The sequence below is a fragment of the Diabrotica undecimpunctata genome, chromosome 10, assembly GCF_040954645.1.
Source record: "Diabrotica undecimpunctata isolate CICGRU chromosome 10, icDiaUnde3, whole genome shotgun sequence".
In the NCBI taxonomy this organism is placed as follows: domain Eukaryota; kingdom Metazoa; phylum Arthropoda; class Insecta; order Coleoptera; family Chrysomelidae; genus Diabrotica; species Diabrotica undecimpunctata.
Genome location: NC_092812.1, coordinates 64,610,228 through 64,626,046, shown reverse-complemented (window position 1 = coordinate 64,626,046; position 15,819 = coordinate 64,610,228). Strand labels below are relative to the sequence as shown.

At 33.3% G+C, this 15,819-nt stretch overlaps 1 protein-coding gene across 1 annotated transcript; it reads right to left on the bottom strand.

Moving 5' to 3' along the window:
* Nucleotides 1-7,462: 7,462 nt before the first annotated feature.
* Nucleotides 7,463-8,509, bottom strand: LOC140451743 (uncharacterized). Its single transcript, XM_072545588.1, has one exon. The coding sequence runs from the start codon at nt 8,507-8,509 to the stop codon at nt 7,463-7,465; it is 1,047 nt and encodes a 348-aa protein (XP_072401689.1).
* Between the last annotated feature and the right edge of the window lie 7,310 nt (nt 8,510-15,819).

Below are 15,819 nucleotides of genomic sequence, written 5' to 3'. Positions count from 1 at the left end.
GTTTTTGCGCCTTTGTGAGAAGTGTTCTTACTTTCTGCTGAAGACTTTCTATATCCGTTTTTGACCACTTAATAATACCAAATGATTAGCTAAGCGCAGAATAGGCGTACGTATTAAGGCCTTTAACAGAATTCTACTATTAAGATATGACCGATTTAGCTGTCTTACTCTTTACAAAAACTCGGAAGTTAGTTCGGTTTTCATGTGTTTATGGTTTTCTGCGCTTGCTTTATTACGAGATGTTTATATACATCATTTTCACCCATTGCCTAGATGATTTGGCCATCTTGCATATCGAAACCTCTAGGCTGAACCTTTCCTCTGACCATATTTAAAACACGACATTTGTCTAGTCCAAAGTGCATACCACAGTTTTTAGCATCTGATCCAGGTGGTTACGACTGGAAGCTATTAATTTCAAATTATTCATATACAGCAGATAATAAAGCTTCGCCACAACAGTATTGTTATTTTTGATGCTAAAACCAGAGTCAAAGGAGTTTTGTAGCTAAGATAGTGGTTTCATCGCCAAACAGAATCAAAGTGGACTCAATCCCCCTGCAAAAGGCCCCGGTTAATTGGGATATCTTCAGTTTCGATATTGTTTTCACCGGGTATTTAAAGGTGAATTTTAGTTTTTCACTCCGTCATTATATACTTTAAATAGGTCACTATATTACTATCGGCTTTATATATTTTCAACATATGTATCTATAAGCCATTCATGCAGAACTGAATTATAGCCCTTCTTGTAGTCAATGAAGGCAATAAAAACGTTTCTTTTTTTGGTGTACGCCTGGTTAGAAATGACTGAGCCGATTATAAGTTGTTCTTTGCAGCCCATGGAACCCTTAGCGCATCCTTTCTGGTAAGGCTCTATGATATCATATTGTTTAAAAAACAGTGTTGTTAGATACTCTGGGCTACACAGGAACTGACCAATTTTTACAAAGTTTGAAGACAAGTAATTGGGCGGTACTTGGCTGCATCTTGGGTGTTATTTTGCTCCTTCTTCGGTATTGGATAAGTGGTTTCCTGAGTAAAAAATGGTAGTATTTCCTGTGCATTAGAAATAATATGATTAATTAATATTGTTAAAAGCTAGCTCATAAACACTCCAAAACTTCTTTAGTCAGAAGTTTTGAACTCCGTCTGGTTTAGGAGATTTCCAGTTATGAGGCTCTTTGATAATTCGAGACTTCTCTAGTGGTAAAAGGTTCATAAGGAATATTCCTATAGTGCTGACAGTTGTATGTCGTTTCTTCAATCCATCCAGCATTGTTGTTATGAGTAGCTGGCGTCGAAAGTTGGTTTTTCCAAAATTCATGAATTTCTTCTTGGTTTAGGTAGGTTTTTTTAAATTTTTTACAGCTAATACATTAATATTGTTACTGGCTGTAACAAACTATGGCATTTGTAATGTTTTGTAGCCCTAGTGCCGTTCGCGAACCTAATGTTTATCGTGATCCCATTGAGGTTTTTTCCACCTTCGGCTTTGTCCAAAGTTTTCCTAAATTAAGATTCTGAGTAATCTTCTGATGTTTTTGTTCTATTTGGACGGTTGTCGTTTCGTATTAGCAGAGTTCTGTAGTAACACGTCAGTTTTGTACCTCAATCCCGGTTGATATTAGAATTTCGAACAGCTTTGAATGGTTAGTGCAATAAATCGCCTTTCGCAAGTCAATAAAACATGCGTATACATCTACATTCATGTTTCTGCGTCGTTCTGTAAGAAAATTTAAGGACATAGACTTTTATTCTCGCGGTCATATTTATTGAATGCTTTTATTATTTCCAATATAATGTCATCTTCATTTTAAGAAAGTTAAAAATTCAAAATCAAATATTTTAAATATTTTGTCATGTCATTTTTTATATTTTTTAAATATTTTATGGCGATAACATATTTTCAGTTTTATTACCATTTTATTAATTAAATACAGAGATGCCAGTGGCTGTCACTTTTATCGTGAACAATGCAACAGCACTTTTGTGTTTTGAATAAAATAATTAATTAAAAGAATAAATGCACCATATCTGACATCATCATTGTTTGATGATATGTGCTATCGGCTTTTTAGTATAATAGCAAATATTTTATATTCAGCATAAATTAATAACTACTATTTTATAAAGGCTAACGAATACAAAATTAAAAACTTCCGTCAATATTATTGGTACAATTTGCACTAAAAATTTATTATTTTCTGTTCAGAGTTTTAAGCTTAAAAAAGAAAAATGGTGTATTGTCTTATTTTCTTCTCTCATTTTACGTTTCTGTTAATACAAACTCGACATTGACCACTATACGAATGAAGTTTTTCGACTTCCAGGTCAAAGTGTTTACCCAACAGAATATTCTTTATTTAATATTGCGAAATTGCGTTCATGATACCCATTTCAGAATTCTGAGACCCTGTACCAACTTATACTAGTCTAGAGAACGGATACCGTATGTTTTAAACTCAGTGGTTAGTTTCATACAGATATATTCTCCAGGTGGAATAGAGTTGTTTAAATTCCACCACTACTGAATATTCCTACTCCCGAACCTTCTGCAGTTTTAGACCCATCTGTATACCTCGTATAACCCTGCAGTCGGGGTCGGATAGTTGTTCTGTCCCATCTCTTTTGTGAGCAAACTCCCTGTCCACTTAAAAACGTACTTTAGGTTTGTATCTGGGTACCCTATGGTCAGAAATCATCTTCAAAACTTCCCATCTAATTGTCAGACAGTTGCAATAGAACCGATGATTGCCCATAACCAGCAATCTTGGATAGTTTGAACTATGTTATACAAATCACTAACTAATAATTTTTGTACCGGCATGTAAGAAGTATTTTTAGTTATTTACTATTTTATTTCAATTCATTAGATTATCTCATGCCATTTTATTGGTTTTACTTTGTCTGCTTGAACTAATTTTTATTCATATTAATCATAGACATATAATATTGGCATAATTGCTCTAATTGTTCTTTTTATGAGACAACACCCTAATGTGGGTTTTTTTTTGTAATTTCAGCATTTAATTTACCAGGTACCGTTAGGCCTGAAGATGCATAGCAAATTGTAGTATGCGAAACCGGTCGTTGGTGATATAATTAAATTGATTGTCAGTAAGTCTTATTTTATCTCTTTTTACCTATTTATAATATTGTAGTGTAATTATGGTATAGATAGTCAACGTCATTTATTAAATTCATAGACTTTTCTAGAATTAACAATTAATACCTGTTTTATTTTATTACCACTTTTTCTTTCCGATTTATAAGATAATACAATTGGACTGCACTGGATATCTGTTTAATGATCTATGCGCATACCAATTTTTAGTAAATTTAAATAATAGATTTAGACGCCACTTGACGCATTACTTTCATTATTTTAAATTATCTTCTCTACTCCACGTTATTTCTTTCCTCGCTGAGAGGTTAAATGACATGAAAACTCGTAGCGAACAATATTCTGCTTTGTCATCTGTCTCTTTTCGGAAGTTTATGATATTCCTACCGATTTCAGACTTTGGTGAATATTGGAATCTATTACCGTGATGCATGTGTCTATTAGATTATTTTTTTCTCTCAATTTTTACAGTCAGCAGTTTTAAATAAAAACTTGTTCTTGTAGTAAAATATTAACCACCGATTATATTTGCTGGTAATTGCAAAATTTGGTACAATGAAGACTAGCTAGAATTAAAATTTCAATTCGACAGGATAATTACTGCAAAACGATTTTGGGATAGATCATTTATATCTACATTTATAATATAGATGTAATATGTAAGATGAACAGCTAATATAGCTAGTTTCAATATACAGACTATGGGATCAACAGATCGCCTACATGGACTGGAGAAAAAACTATCTTCTATCAAACGGGATATATTGGATCTATCAGAAACTAGCATGGGCGATGAAAAAACTACTTAAATCAGGACACCTTCTATATCCAAATAATAATGAAACAAGATCACATACAGGTGGGGTAGCGATATTAATCAATAAACAAATTAAGCATTTACTAAACATAACAAAAGCCATTTTAAGCAGAGCTCCTCCGTCAAGTACCAAAAGATGTAGTCTACAGATAATTCAAGTATACGATCTCACTAATAGTTTTAACGACATAAAAATAGAAGAATTATATGAGAACATAAGCAAAGCAAAGAAAATGGAAAAAACTCACTGTATTTTTTTGTATTTTAACAATAAGATAGATGATAAAAACACTTAAAATATGCAGATCAGAAGAGAGTTTGACCGCGGATAATCAAAGGAACGAGGGAAAATGTTACTAAATTACTTGCAAAATGAACATCTATAGTGCGTGAACTCTTTCTTTAAAAAAATTTAAAATAAAAGGAGAACATGGATAAGTCTAAATGGCCAAGGATTCAAAAACTCATCGCCAAGGATGCGTCAGTTCTAAACAAATTCAGTCTGGGAAGTTAGCACCATTCAATCAGAGCCAAAGTAAATATCAACACCAACGTGAAAAGTAATAAGCTAGTACATTAGAGAAGAATCTAGGAGAATACCAGGAAGGATTTCGCACGGAAAGATCAACAACCGACCAAATTTTTATGGTAAAACAAATCCTGATCAATTGTAATGAATATCAGCACAAGTATTTTTACCTTGATTACAAAGCCGCCTTCGATTTGCCGAATAGACAAAAACAAATTAATAGAAACGCTAAAAGAATTCCAAGGGCCGGAAAAAATAGTAAGATTGGTAAAATTGACAATTAGACATACCATTTGTGCTGTGAAATGCAACGGTACAATCTCAGAAGAATTCGAAGTGAAAAAAGGTGTTCGCCAAGGAGACCAGTTGTCTACCTTGCTATTCAATAGGGTTCTAGAAATAATTGTAAGGATTAGTGGGATAAATAGGTCCGGCACTCTTTTATACAAAGAGCACCAATGCTTAGCGTATGCTGATGAAGAGGTTCTCCTTGCAAGAAATGGAAAGAGAACTGGCAAGTATGGCAAAAAGACTGATTCGGGAAAGCTATAAAATGGGAGTTAAAGTTAATATTAATAAATCCAAATACATGGAAATCTCGAAAAAAGAAAAGGAATAAACATCAGGGTCTTCTTTAATGGAGATGAAAGGTGGATCAGTTGTAGAATTCGAGGTGGATTAATATATGTACTTGGGTACGATTATTGATCAGACATGTAAGGAAGAAACTGAAATCAACCTCAGACTGATCAAGAGCAACAGATGTGCTGGGGCCATAAGCAAAATAATTAAGACCAAAGATATATCTCGTAATTATAATTAGACCCACAATGCTATACTATATGCTGCCGAGACATGGGCTATGAACAAAAGCATACAGAACAGATTAGAAGCATGGGAAAGAAAGATACTTCGCAGAATATTTGGTGGAGAAGTATTAGAGGGAGAATGGAGATGACGAACTAATTTAGAAGTTTACCAATTGTATGCTATTCCTACAATAACAAAAGCAGTGAAAAAACGTAGAATAGAATGACTCGGACATATAGAAATAATGCAAGGTGAGAGACAAGTCAAGAATATTGGTTGGAGAGTACCTGAGGGCAAAAAAAGAGAGAAAGACCAAAAAAGAAATGGAGAGTTGTAGTGATGGAAAACGTCTGAGAGATGGAAATCAGAATTGAAAGCTGGCAGCTAAGAACAGAAAACGATGGAAATTATCCATCCATCAATGGGCCTAAAAGGCCTGTTAACGCATCTGACCTCATTATGTGGCTAGTTCCAATAACTTTGTAGACGTTTTTCATTGGTAATGATCCGATAGGATTAAAAACGTTTTGAAAATTTATTAATCCATTTTGGATAATGTTTTAATTTTTTTAATAAATTTTATACCTTTTTTCAAAAGAAGTTTTTACCCCATAGTAAGTTTTTTAAATCTTAAAAAGTCATATCTCAGATATTAAAAACAATCTTTATTTTAAGTTGCACTCTAACATTCTAGAGAAATACTCCATTAAATCCTAAAAGTCACATAAACATTTCTAGCAATAACAATATGAAACTAAGTGCTAAACCTTAAGCACAACTTTCAAGAATCATCCTGCACTCCATATAATGGGTGTCGAAAGTCGTAGCAATACCATAAACTATAACATGAATTTTTATTTATTCGAAATTTCCTGATGCTCATCTTTGTTTTAGAACTCGCTTTTTAACAATAGTGTTAGTTTGAGGCAAAGATGTTTGTTCCGCTTTGTTGAATGTCTAACTGGATAGAACAAATCACTGCAGCTTTTATTTGTAACTCGAGCACTCTCTGGCTATACGCTTTATTTTTCCATTTTGGTGATTCGCCAGTGCCGGACAAATAAAGGGATAGTAATTTAATTTTAACCATTAATGAATACATTCATTTTTTTTATGCGGATTCAGAGAGTAATATACTTATTATTTTATAAATTTTTACTTATAGATAGGGGAGAGTGTTTGTACCTTGGGTCAATTTTTAGTTTTTATTTTTTTCTAAATCCTAAAATTATATATTTGCAAAGTTTATCCAATGTATTAGTTACTTTGTCTATTTGGCTACATGCTTTCTTTTTATTGACACATTTTAAGCTTAGTAGTTAGTTAAAAAATATATTTTAGCAGGCCCTTGCATGTTGACCCAAGGTACAAACTGGTAATGTACCTTGGACCAGCATATATTGTACCTTGGACCAGCATTATATTGTACCTTGGACAGTTATAAAAAAAATAGAACAAATCTTGAAATGTTTTATTTAATATCTCAAAATAATCAGAACATTATGATTAACTAATGATTAATTTAGTAAATAAAAACTTATTTGACATTATATCCGCTAAATTTAACATTAAATTTCAGGTGCGCATCGTGACGTGCAGTTCCGCTTATTTTGTGCGGTTGTGGACGTTTATGTACAATATCATTGCGTAAAAAATCATAAGTCTCGGTTGAGTCGTTTATAAACTTATTGGAATCTAGAATTCTACGTAAATATCTAAGTTCATTATTAATTCCACTGTTCAGTATCTCGGCAACATAATAAACAAAAGATTTCTTCCCTGCCACTTTCACTAAAACAAAGTCTCCTTTTTTAATCTCGTTATTTTCAGATAAGTCATATATTTTTTGGTCATTTAATAATTCTTCTTCTCTAGTTACCAAGTCCTCAAATGTACCTCCATCACTTGAACTTGATTCACTATCATACTTAGCAGCTCTCTTTGGCACATTTTGTATATCTTCTGTCGCTATTTGCTTTGTAACTGCCTGCACTTTCTCAAATGATACCGTCTTTCCCTTTTTAAGCGTAGCTATTTCATCTTTCTCTGGAGTATCGGTAAGTATTCGTGACTTTCCTCTTGCTCTTCCTAACTTCTTTTTGCGAACAGGTGCCTTTGGATAGGGTCGCAACATTTCAGGTGTAATAGAACTTCCTGAAGTTCCTGCTTGACGAATATTTCAGGTAGAAGGAGTAGAGACTTCCCTTTCATTAACTGTAGTTTTAGTTTTTTCCCCGTCCTGTTCAACATTGACTTGCTCGCGACTGTCAGTAAGCTGGTTTAAAGGACGATCAGTTACATACGAAGACAGAAACTCATTATCTTCAAAAATGTTTTCATTGACGGTATAGAGACCGCTCACCTCAAATCCCTTCTGGATATTAGATGTAGTAAATGCTTTTGGAAATGCCTTACCTGCAAGTTCGGCTATATCGTAAATCGTAATAGGTTGTCCAGGGTGCATAATCATCCACTCACTACAGGCGGTATTATAGTAAGTTTTCATCGGTCCAAAAACTGTTCGATCGAGCGGTTGCATTTTGTGGCTGGTGTGGGGATGAAACGTTATCGGTAGAATTCCATTCTTCTTACAGAAATTAATGACACTTACATTCACGTGGCTATCGTGATTATCCAAAAGTAATATAACTGGATTTTCAACTGTTGGTTTCACATGATTTTTAAAGTGTTGTAGGTATTCCAAAAACAATATTTCGTTTGACCAGCCGGACGAATTTGCACCTCCTATAGTTCCAACTGGACAACCTTTTAGCATGTGAGGCTTAAAATTAACCCTCGGAAATATCATCATTGGCGGAATATGATTTCCAATTGCATTTATTGAGGCTATCAAGGTTACATTTTGACCTCGCTCTCCACTTGTCATTTGACCTAATTGTTTTATTCCCTTAGGTCCTACAATTTTTGGTGGTACATGGACAGTCGTTAACCCTGTCTCGTCACAATTCCAAATTTTTTCTGGGGAAAAATCTCCACGAGACAAAGCTTCTTTGTAGTTCTTAAAAAAGGAAGATATATTTGTTTTATTGAAGGATATTGATCTGGCCAAACTTGTAGGTTCTGGTTTACGAAGTGATAAATCTTCATGTCTTCTAAGAAACTGCCTCAGCCATTCCTTGCCAGCTATCTTTTTTTGGTCCCAAGAAGGCGGATAAGACTTGTTATTTGCAGTTGCATACTGGTATGCTAAAGTACGAACTTCCATTTTCCTCAAACCATAGTGGAGGCGTGCAGCAGTGAGAAGATATATTTTTAACTCAGCTTCCTCTTCTTTATTAAAAACTTGTTTTACATTATTGGCAGCAACATAAGAAAATTCTGAAGCCCCCGACTGCCTGAAGGATTTTACGTGCCTGATCAGCGTGGTTTTTGATATGTTATAGTACTTTGCTGCTTCCCTAATTGTTAATTCACCACTTATGCATTTATTTGCGGCTGCAGTTAAATCCTGGGCATTTAAATGTGGTCTTTTGATACCCACTTTACTTCTCGGCATTTTAAAATGACTATCTGAAACAATAATAAAAGGTTTTTTTGGTAACAGACACACCAATTAATTTAAATAAAAGTCAAAATAATGTTAATTCGCAATAAGATTGTAGCTTGGTCCGGTCCAAGGTACACGACCTACCGGTGACCCAAGGTACACAACGTAACAATTTCAGCTGTTTTTTGTTTTCTAATATTAGGTTATGCGTTTAGACAAAAAATACATTCATGATTATCAAGCGTAAATATATATTGTCCATTACAGATAATAATAAAATATATATATTTACATTTGAAGCGGATTTTAACAGATAACAAATAGGTAAATAATTTACTTACGATCAAACAAAACACAAAACGCTCTGCAAGTCACCACGCTGCAATTTTTTGATAAGTGTATTTAGATGCCATCTACCGCTGATATTATTAAACCACTAATTCAACCAAATCGAAGAGAAATCTGTAGTGGGTAAGAAAGAAAGTCAACTGACCCGAGGTACAACCCGGTCCGAGGTACAACACTCGGGTACACGTAAACTCATCACCAATTACCATAAATACCCTCGTACATAGTACAAACTCATCACCGTCATAAAAGTAGGGTTTTCAAAATAGACCCTAAGAGATTGGTAAACTGATCACTGGCTTACCTGCACCCCGGATCAGGTATAGACCATAAAATCCCAGCAAACGGCTAGTTTTTGGTAATTTCACAGAATAATCCAAATCCAACTTAAATGCAACTGCAATTTATTGGTTTTTATTTGGAAATTCCACAAAATTCTATTGATAGCTACCTAAAATCATGCGAAAAGAAAAAATTCTCTTCATTTGCCCTTGTTTCTTCAACATGGATAGTGAACTGCTAATTGATTACGTCCTGAGCCAACGCGGACAAAGAATAATGGTTATCAATAATTTCAAATTTCAATTGCGAAATACTCTAAAAAAATCGAATTTCCTTTTGTGGACTTGTGCGACGAAAGGGTGTAAGGCTAAATGTCATACAACTGGTGAGTAGAAATTTTATAATGTTTTTGTTTAGTTGTTTCGCACTAGTTTTCGCGAATCATCCTGATCAAACAGAAAAAAATCAGCGAAATTAAGTTCTTTAAGTTAACTGTATAAGATGTTTCTTGTAGGCAAGGCATAATATTACTTTTGCTGTAGATTACCTTTTCTGATATTACATTTTAAGATTTCTTATTAAATTGTTAGTCACATTGATATTCTCAAGTCTTAATAAAATTCATGTTGTTTAACGAACCGCGTAAATGACTGAAGAATACTAATATCTGATTTTGATGATTGAAGTTCTAGATCATTCAGAACTAGAGAATAAATTTTTTTCATAAAACTAAAAATAAAAAAATTTTCCATATGGTACCGACTTAATTGGACTCTATACTAGACTATATATATATATATATATATATATATATATATATATATATATATATATATATATATACTAAAAAAGCGATAAACGCTTGTAGTCAACGCTGATCAGTTAGACTACAAAACACAACTATTTGGGTGTGCAGCTGAAGATAGGACAAAGAAGTACTCTTTTTAGTCTACCAAGCTTTCGCAAATCTTTATCTGCATCATCAGGGTGCTACAATAAACAAAATTAGTACAAATTACAGAATAAAAATTATTTTGTGTCTTACACTAATTGAGGTTAGTTGTCATGATGATTATAAAATTAAATGAACAACTCATCTGACTCCTACAAATAATGGCGAAAACTAACCAAAAAATGTAAAAAAAATGCTTTTAAAAGCACTCTAATTGTGGAATCTTTGTACAAGTCATTGAAAGATAAAGTACAGGAAACTGAACTTAAGCATTTTGATGCATGCTGTCACAATAAATGCATTGCTGATTACTTCAAATTTAAAAATTTCCGCCAATGATGCCATAAAATGTAAAGCTTTGCACGTGTAAAAAATTAAGTTTCCTTCGACTTCAATGCAATAATAGCACACTCAAGTTTTTAGCTTTTCCTATTTATTAGGCATTTTATATTTACTTCCTGACCAAAATCGTCTATTATTTTCAAGATAGTCAAATAACGCCAAAACAGTAAGACTTAGACCGAATGTATGCTTAACAAATTATCTCGAGAATTCAATGAGAAATATAAAAATGCAATGAAAATCAAATAACGAAGTTGGGACTCCTTCCGATATAAACAAAAATAGCACATGTTGACAAATATTTTCATTTTAAAGTTCACTATCGAACTCCTATGTAACTAATTTTTAGATCTCAAAACCATTTAGATTGGCAGATACGTCTAATAGGCCACACAGTGAGACATATTAATATCTTAGTTAAATTTTAAAGCAACTTGCTTAAAATAATTTCTGAATTTATTAAATTATCACATAAACGAGAAATATAACAGGTAAGAGGCAATCTTTCGCATTAGGAACCAGGCAAAAATCCCGGTGATGAGTTTACCTATCTGCGGTGATGAGTTTACCAATCTCCAAAGGATGCCGGTGATCAGTTTACTATATCTCCGAGGGTCTAATAATTTTATGGGGGGCTATATAGTGATGAGTTCGTACACGTCCCAACACTCTCCCCTACATTTTATTTGTTGCAACAAAAAGCTGAGTATTTGCTATAGATTATATAATATAGATATATAAATCGAATCCCTCCAAATACAAAAATGCAAAAAAATGTGTAAAGCATTACCAAAGTATTTTTTATATTACACAAACTTCAAGTAATTTTTTTTATTTAATATCTTTTATAAATTTACAATCTATAGTTTTTCTATCTATTAGGTATATATGTAATAATACAATGAATAAATTATTTAGCAACTAAAATAAAGCAGATGCCTAGGAAGTAATTCACTGTTACATTTTTTTAAAGTAATTTTATGAGATAAAATTGTTGATTTGTATATAATATATATTATCAGACCGGCTTTATAATTACCTTGTATATGAGGAGCTTATTTTGTTCCAACAAAGTTAATTTGTTTCTCAAGCTAGTACATTGTGCTATTACTTCACCATGCCCCACTATTTCTTCATCTGCTATATATCTACTCATCTCCATAGTATGTAGTTACATGAAACTACAATATTCTCTCTTTTTTCTTCCGCTGTTACTTCCGTCTCCCTTCTCCTTGTATTGTCGTAGCAATCGTGCAATTCATGAGCTTCTAATATTTTTTGCTACATTGCATGAGTTTAACTAACAGCTCCATTTTGTCCTCTTACCTAAGTTCAGGATGTCCGATACCTTTTCGGCTTTGTTAACAACTAGGTCAACGTGCGCGGCCATCCTGATAATCCGCTGTAAATTCAGCACAAGGTAGTGTACAATTACACTCGTTAAAACTTGCTTCCCATCTATTCTAATCTATAACTCCCTAAGTTTTTGCCGATATACAACAAAACTTTTCTTTATTAAAAGATAAATATATTAAAAATTCAGCCATACCCATACTAACGTCATCTAGCGAAAAAACTGTAAATGAAGCTGGTCCGAGAAAATGTCCGATACCTTTTCGGCTTTGTTAACAACTAGGTCAACGTGCGCGGCCATCCTGATAATCCGCTGTAAATTCAGCACAAGGTAGTGTACAATTACACTCGTTAAAACTTGCTTCCCATCTATTCTAATCTATAACTCCCTAAGTTTTTGCCGATATACAACAAAACTTTTCTTTATTAAAAGATAAATATATTAAAAATTCAGCCATACCCATACTAACGTCATCTAGCGAAAAAACTGTAAATGAAGCTGGTCCGAGAAACTCAGGTTCTACCAGTCAAGACCCCACTAAATTGTCATTAACAAAAAAACAAGTCGACCTCATTCATACATGAGTGATAAACAAAGAGAAAATAAAAACAATCTAAAAACAGGACACTCATCTTGGAATACCCAATCGAAAAAAGAAAACAAATACAAACCGATTATTGGAAGCAACGAATCGTCTACTGTAAACACCATTCCAAGACAAGGTCATGTACATGTGTCCCGCATAGGTGTTGATATGAAAGCCGATGATCTTCTAAAATTTTGGGGTGAGACGGTACCCGATCGATGGCATAGAACTGACAAATATTCCACATATAAGGTATTTTTCCATTTCGATAAAATTGACGAAGTCTAGAGACCTTATATTTGACCCAAAGAAGCTGCCGTTAGGAGATTTAACTTTAAAAGAAATTTTCAGCACATATCGAAGACGGAGAAAAAAACCTAGAAGCTTCTACAAACTTTTATCAAAATAAACTAATTCGACAAGGTACGGTAAGCATGTTTCATGTTAATTTGCAGTGTATTTGAAATAAAGTCGATATGATCAATGCTTTTCTTGCGGATCAAAATTTATATGACGTTATATGTTTTTCGGAGCATTGTAAAGTGAAGGAAATTTAAAACGAATTAGGATCTTCTGCTTTTCATTAGCTAATTTCTTTTGTAGGGTAAAAAGAAACAAAGTGGAGTTGCAATTTATGTAAAAGAAAATCTTATATATTCTTCTCTTAATCTACATGAATATAATGTAGAGCAAAGTTCAGTTTTGTGCAATTTATGTACCTTCCATAAAAACCAATATTTCAACTGCATACAGATCGGTTAAGGGTGACTTTGACTTGTTTTTGGTGAATTTTGAGAATGTCATAACGTCCTTGCTTAGTAAAGCAGACAAACTGATCATACTTGGTGATTTTAATATAAATTTTAAAATTGAATCTGACCCTTTTTTTGATATACAAAAACATATTTTGGTCTAAAAGTAACTATAAACGATTATGCTAGAATCACATCCCAGTCCAGTAGTTGCATCGACAACATTATAACAAATTTTTCTGAAAATATCTACAGAGTGGGCGTATTTGAACCTTGTTTTTCTGACCATCGAGCTCAATTTTTATTTATTGACTCTGGGCATAAAGTTGTAGACACTAATCGAACATGGCTAATTGGCTATGGCAAAGCCATTATACAATAATAAAAAAAAACTAATCAAACATTTGAACGGTTTATTACTTCTTCTGGTTTACAGAAGCTTAAACGTGCGCTAGCTAGTAAAAAGATGGATTTTTCTATTATATTAATAATGATTCTGATTTTTTGGCAGTCTTTCTTACCGACACTTATAACAACTTAATATTAAAGCATTTTCTGCTAAAAAAAGGACGACAAACTGCTGAAAAAACCCCCGTGCAGTGGTTTAATAATGAATTGAAGTCTTACAGATTTAATTTTTCTCTTATTATATACATTGCAGATGCCACTAAGGATCCCAATTTGTTCAAAGTACATAAACAACAAATATTTAAATGTAATCGGTAATTACAATTTAATAAAAAGTCAGCTTATAGTAATTTTATTACTAATTCCAATAATAAACCTAGAGACTGCTGGAAAGTAGTAAATTTCGAAAGAAACAACACAAGATCCAGTTCGGTACAACCTGATCTACCTCCAGACGAAATAAATAAATTTTTTACTACAATTGCAGAGAATATGATTACATCTCTTCCCACTATTAATGTTGATGTCTTCTTCAATTATAGAAATTATCCTTCTCCGAGCAAGCCTTTTTTTTCGTCTCGTTGTGGAAGAAGAGGTCTCTCAAATAATAAAGTCTCTTAGTAATTCTAATTCTAGGGACGTTCACAAAATTAATAGCAAAATTTTAAAAGAAACTTACCAAATAGTTTTACCACCTTTCACTCATCTTATTAATTTAATTCTATCAACTGGAGTATTTCCACAAGTACTAAAATACTCAAAAGTACTACCTATTCTTTCGTATTCCTTTCAATTTTCTTTTACTCTATAATGCCAGATCGTCGTTCTAGCCAACAAGCTACGGTTGATTCAGGAATCTCTCCAAGGTCATTTCCGGTTAATTCAAGAATATTTTCAATCTGTCGCAGTTCCTGCTTTCAATCTTTTGTGATTCTGTCGCCGAACTGGCGTTTTATCTCTCAGACAGACGTTCTTAGTCTAGTGGAGGAGGTTGTCCCTCTGAAGAGGGCTGAGACTAAAGTATTCTTTGTGCTAAGCCAGAAATAAATATATATCCTGTACGTGCTAGAGTAATATTAGAGTACGTGCTAGAGGACATGAGCCGCACAGACTGCTGCTAAGCACCCATAGAATAGCAACAAGCAAGATAAAGAAATATTGTTCCATATCCAATCTACAATGGCAGTTGCGTTAGAGAACTACGAAGGTCTCTGGTTGCGTCTCTATTATCACAAACTCTTTAGAACAGGCCTCAGACTGCACCTCTTTTTTTTGTTTATAGGTCTTATCTCTACATTGGGACCTTTGTAAATGTTGACCTGGATCCTCTCATACTTATGGGACCAGAATAGACCAAATGAATAAACATAAACCTGTAGCTTTCGTTGATCTGACCTGTGTAAAAGAAATACTTAGATTTTCCATATTAAAGTTTATCTTCTTCTTCTTCTTGTGTCACTCCTATCGGAGATTGGAAATCATCAAGGCTATCCTACCCAAAGTTTATCGCTTATACATAAAGTACGGAACGTCTTGGTTTTGTGTAATATGGACTGAAGGTAAAAAAATCTCATGGTCAAGTGGCAGAGGTAAGTAGTAACCCATTGAGTAGTATCCCAATAAGAAAAAAAGGAACTTTAAATTTAATTTTCGAATCTATCTATATTCCGGATTTTTAAACGTACACGCTCGTCCCGTTTGAATCTTAATTTTTTGGTGTAGACCAAATGTTTACATAGATATTTATTTTTTATAATATAATTGTCAACTCGTTTGGTTTAAATAGTTTCAGAGCTTTCCGTATATTATTACTTCTGTTCAACTGCATCATTTGAGGTTATTTCAATTTCGGCTCTGGAATATAAAGATTCCAGAGTTATTTAATTTTTAAATGATAAGTAAAATAGTTTCAAGCCTTTTAATTTTTATAAAACAATTTTTCACATTTCACCAATGAAAAGCTAATATTCTGGTGCCACTGGTATTTCACTTTTACCCTCACTA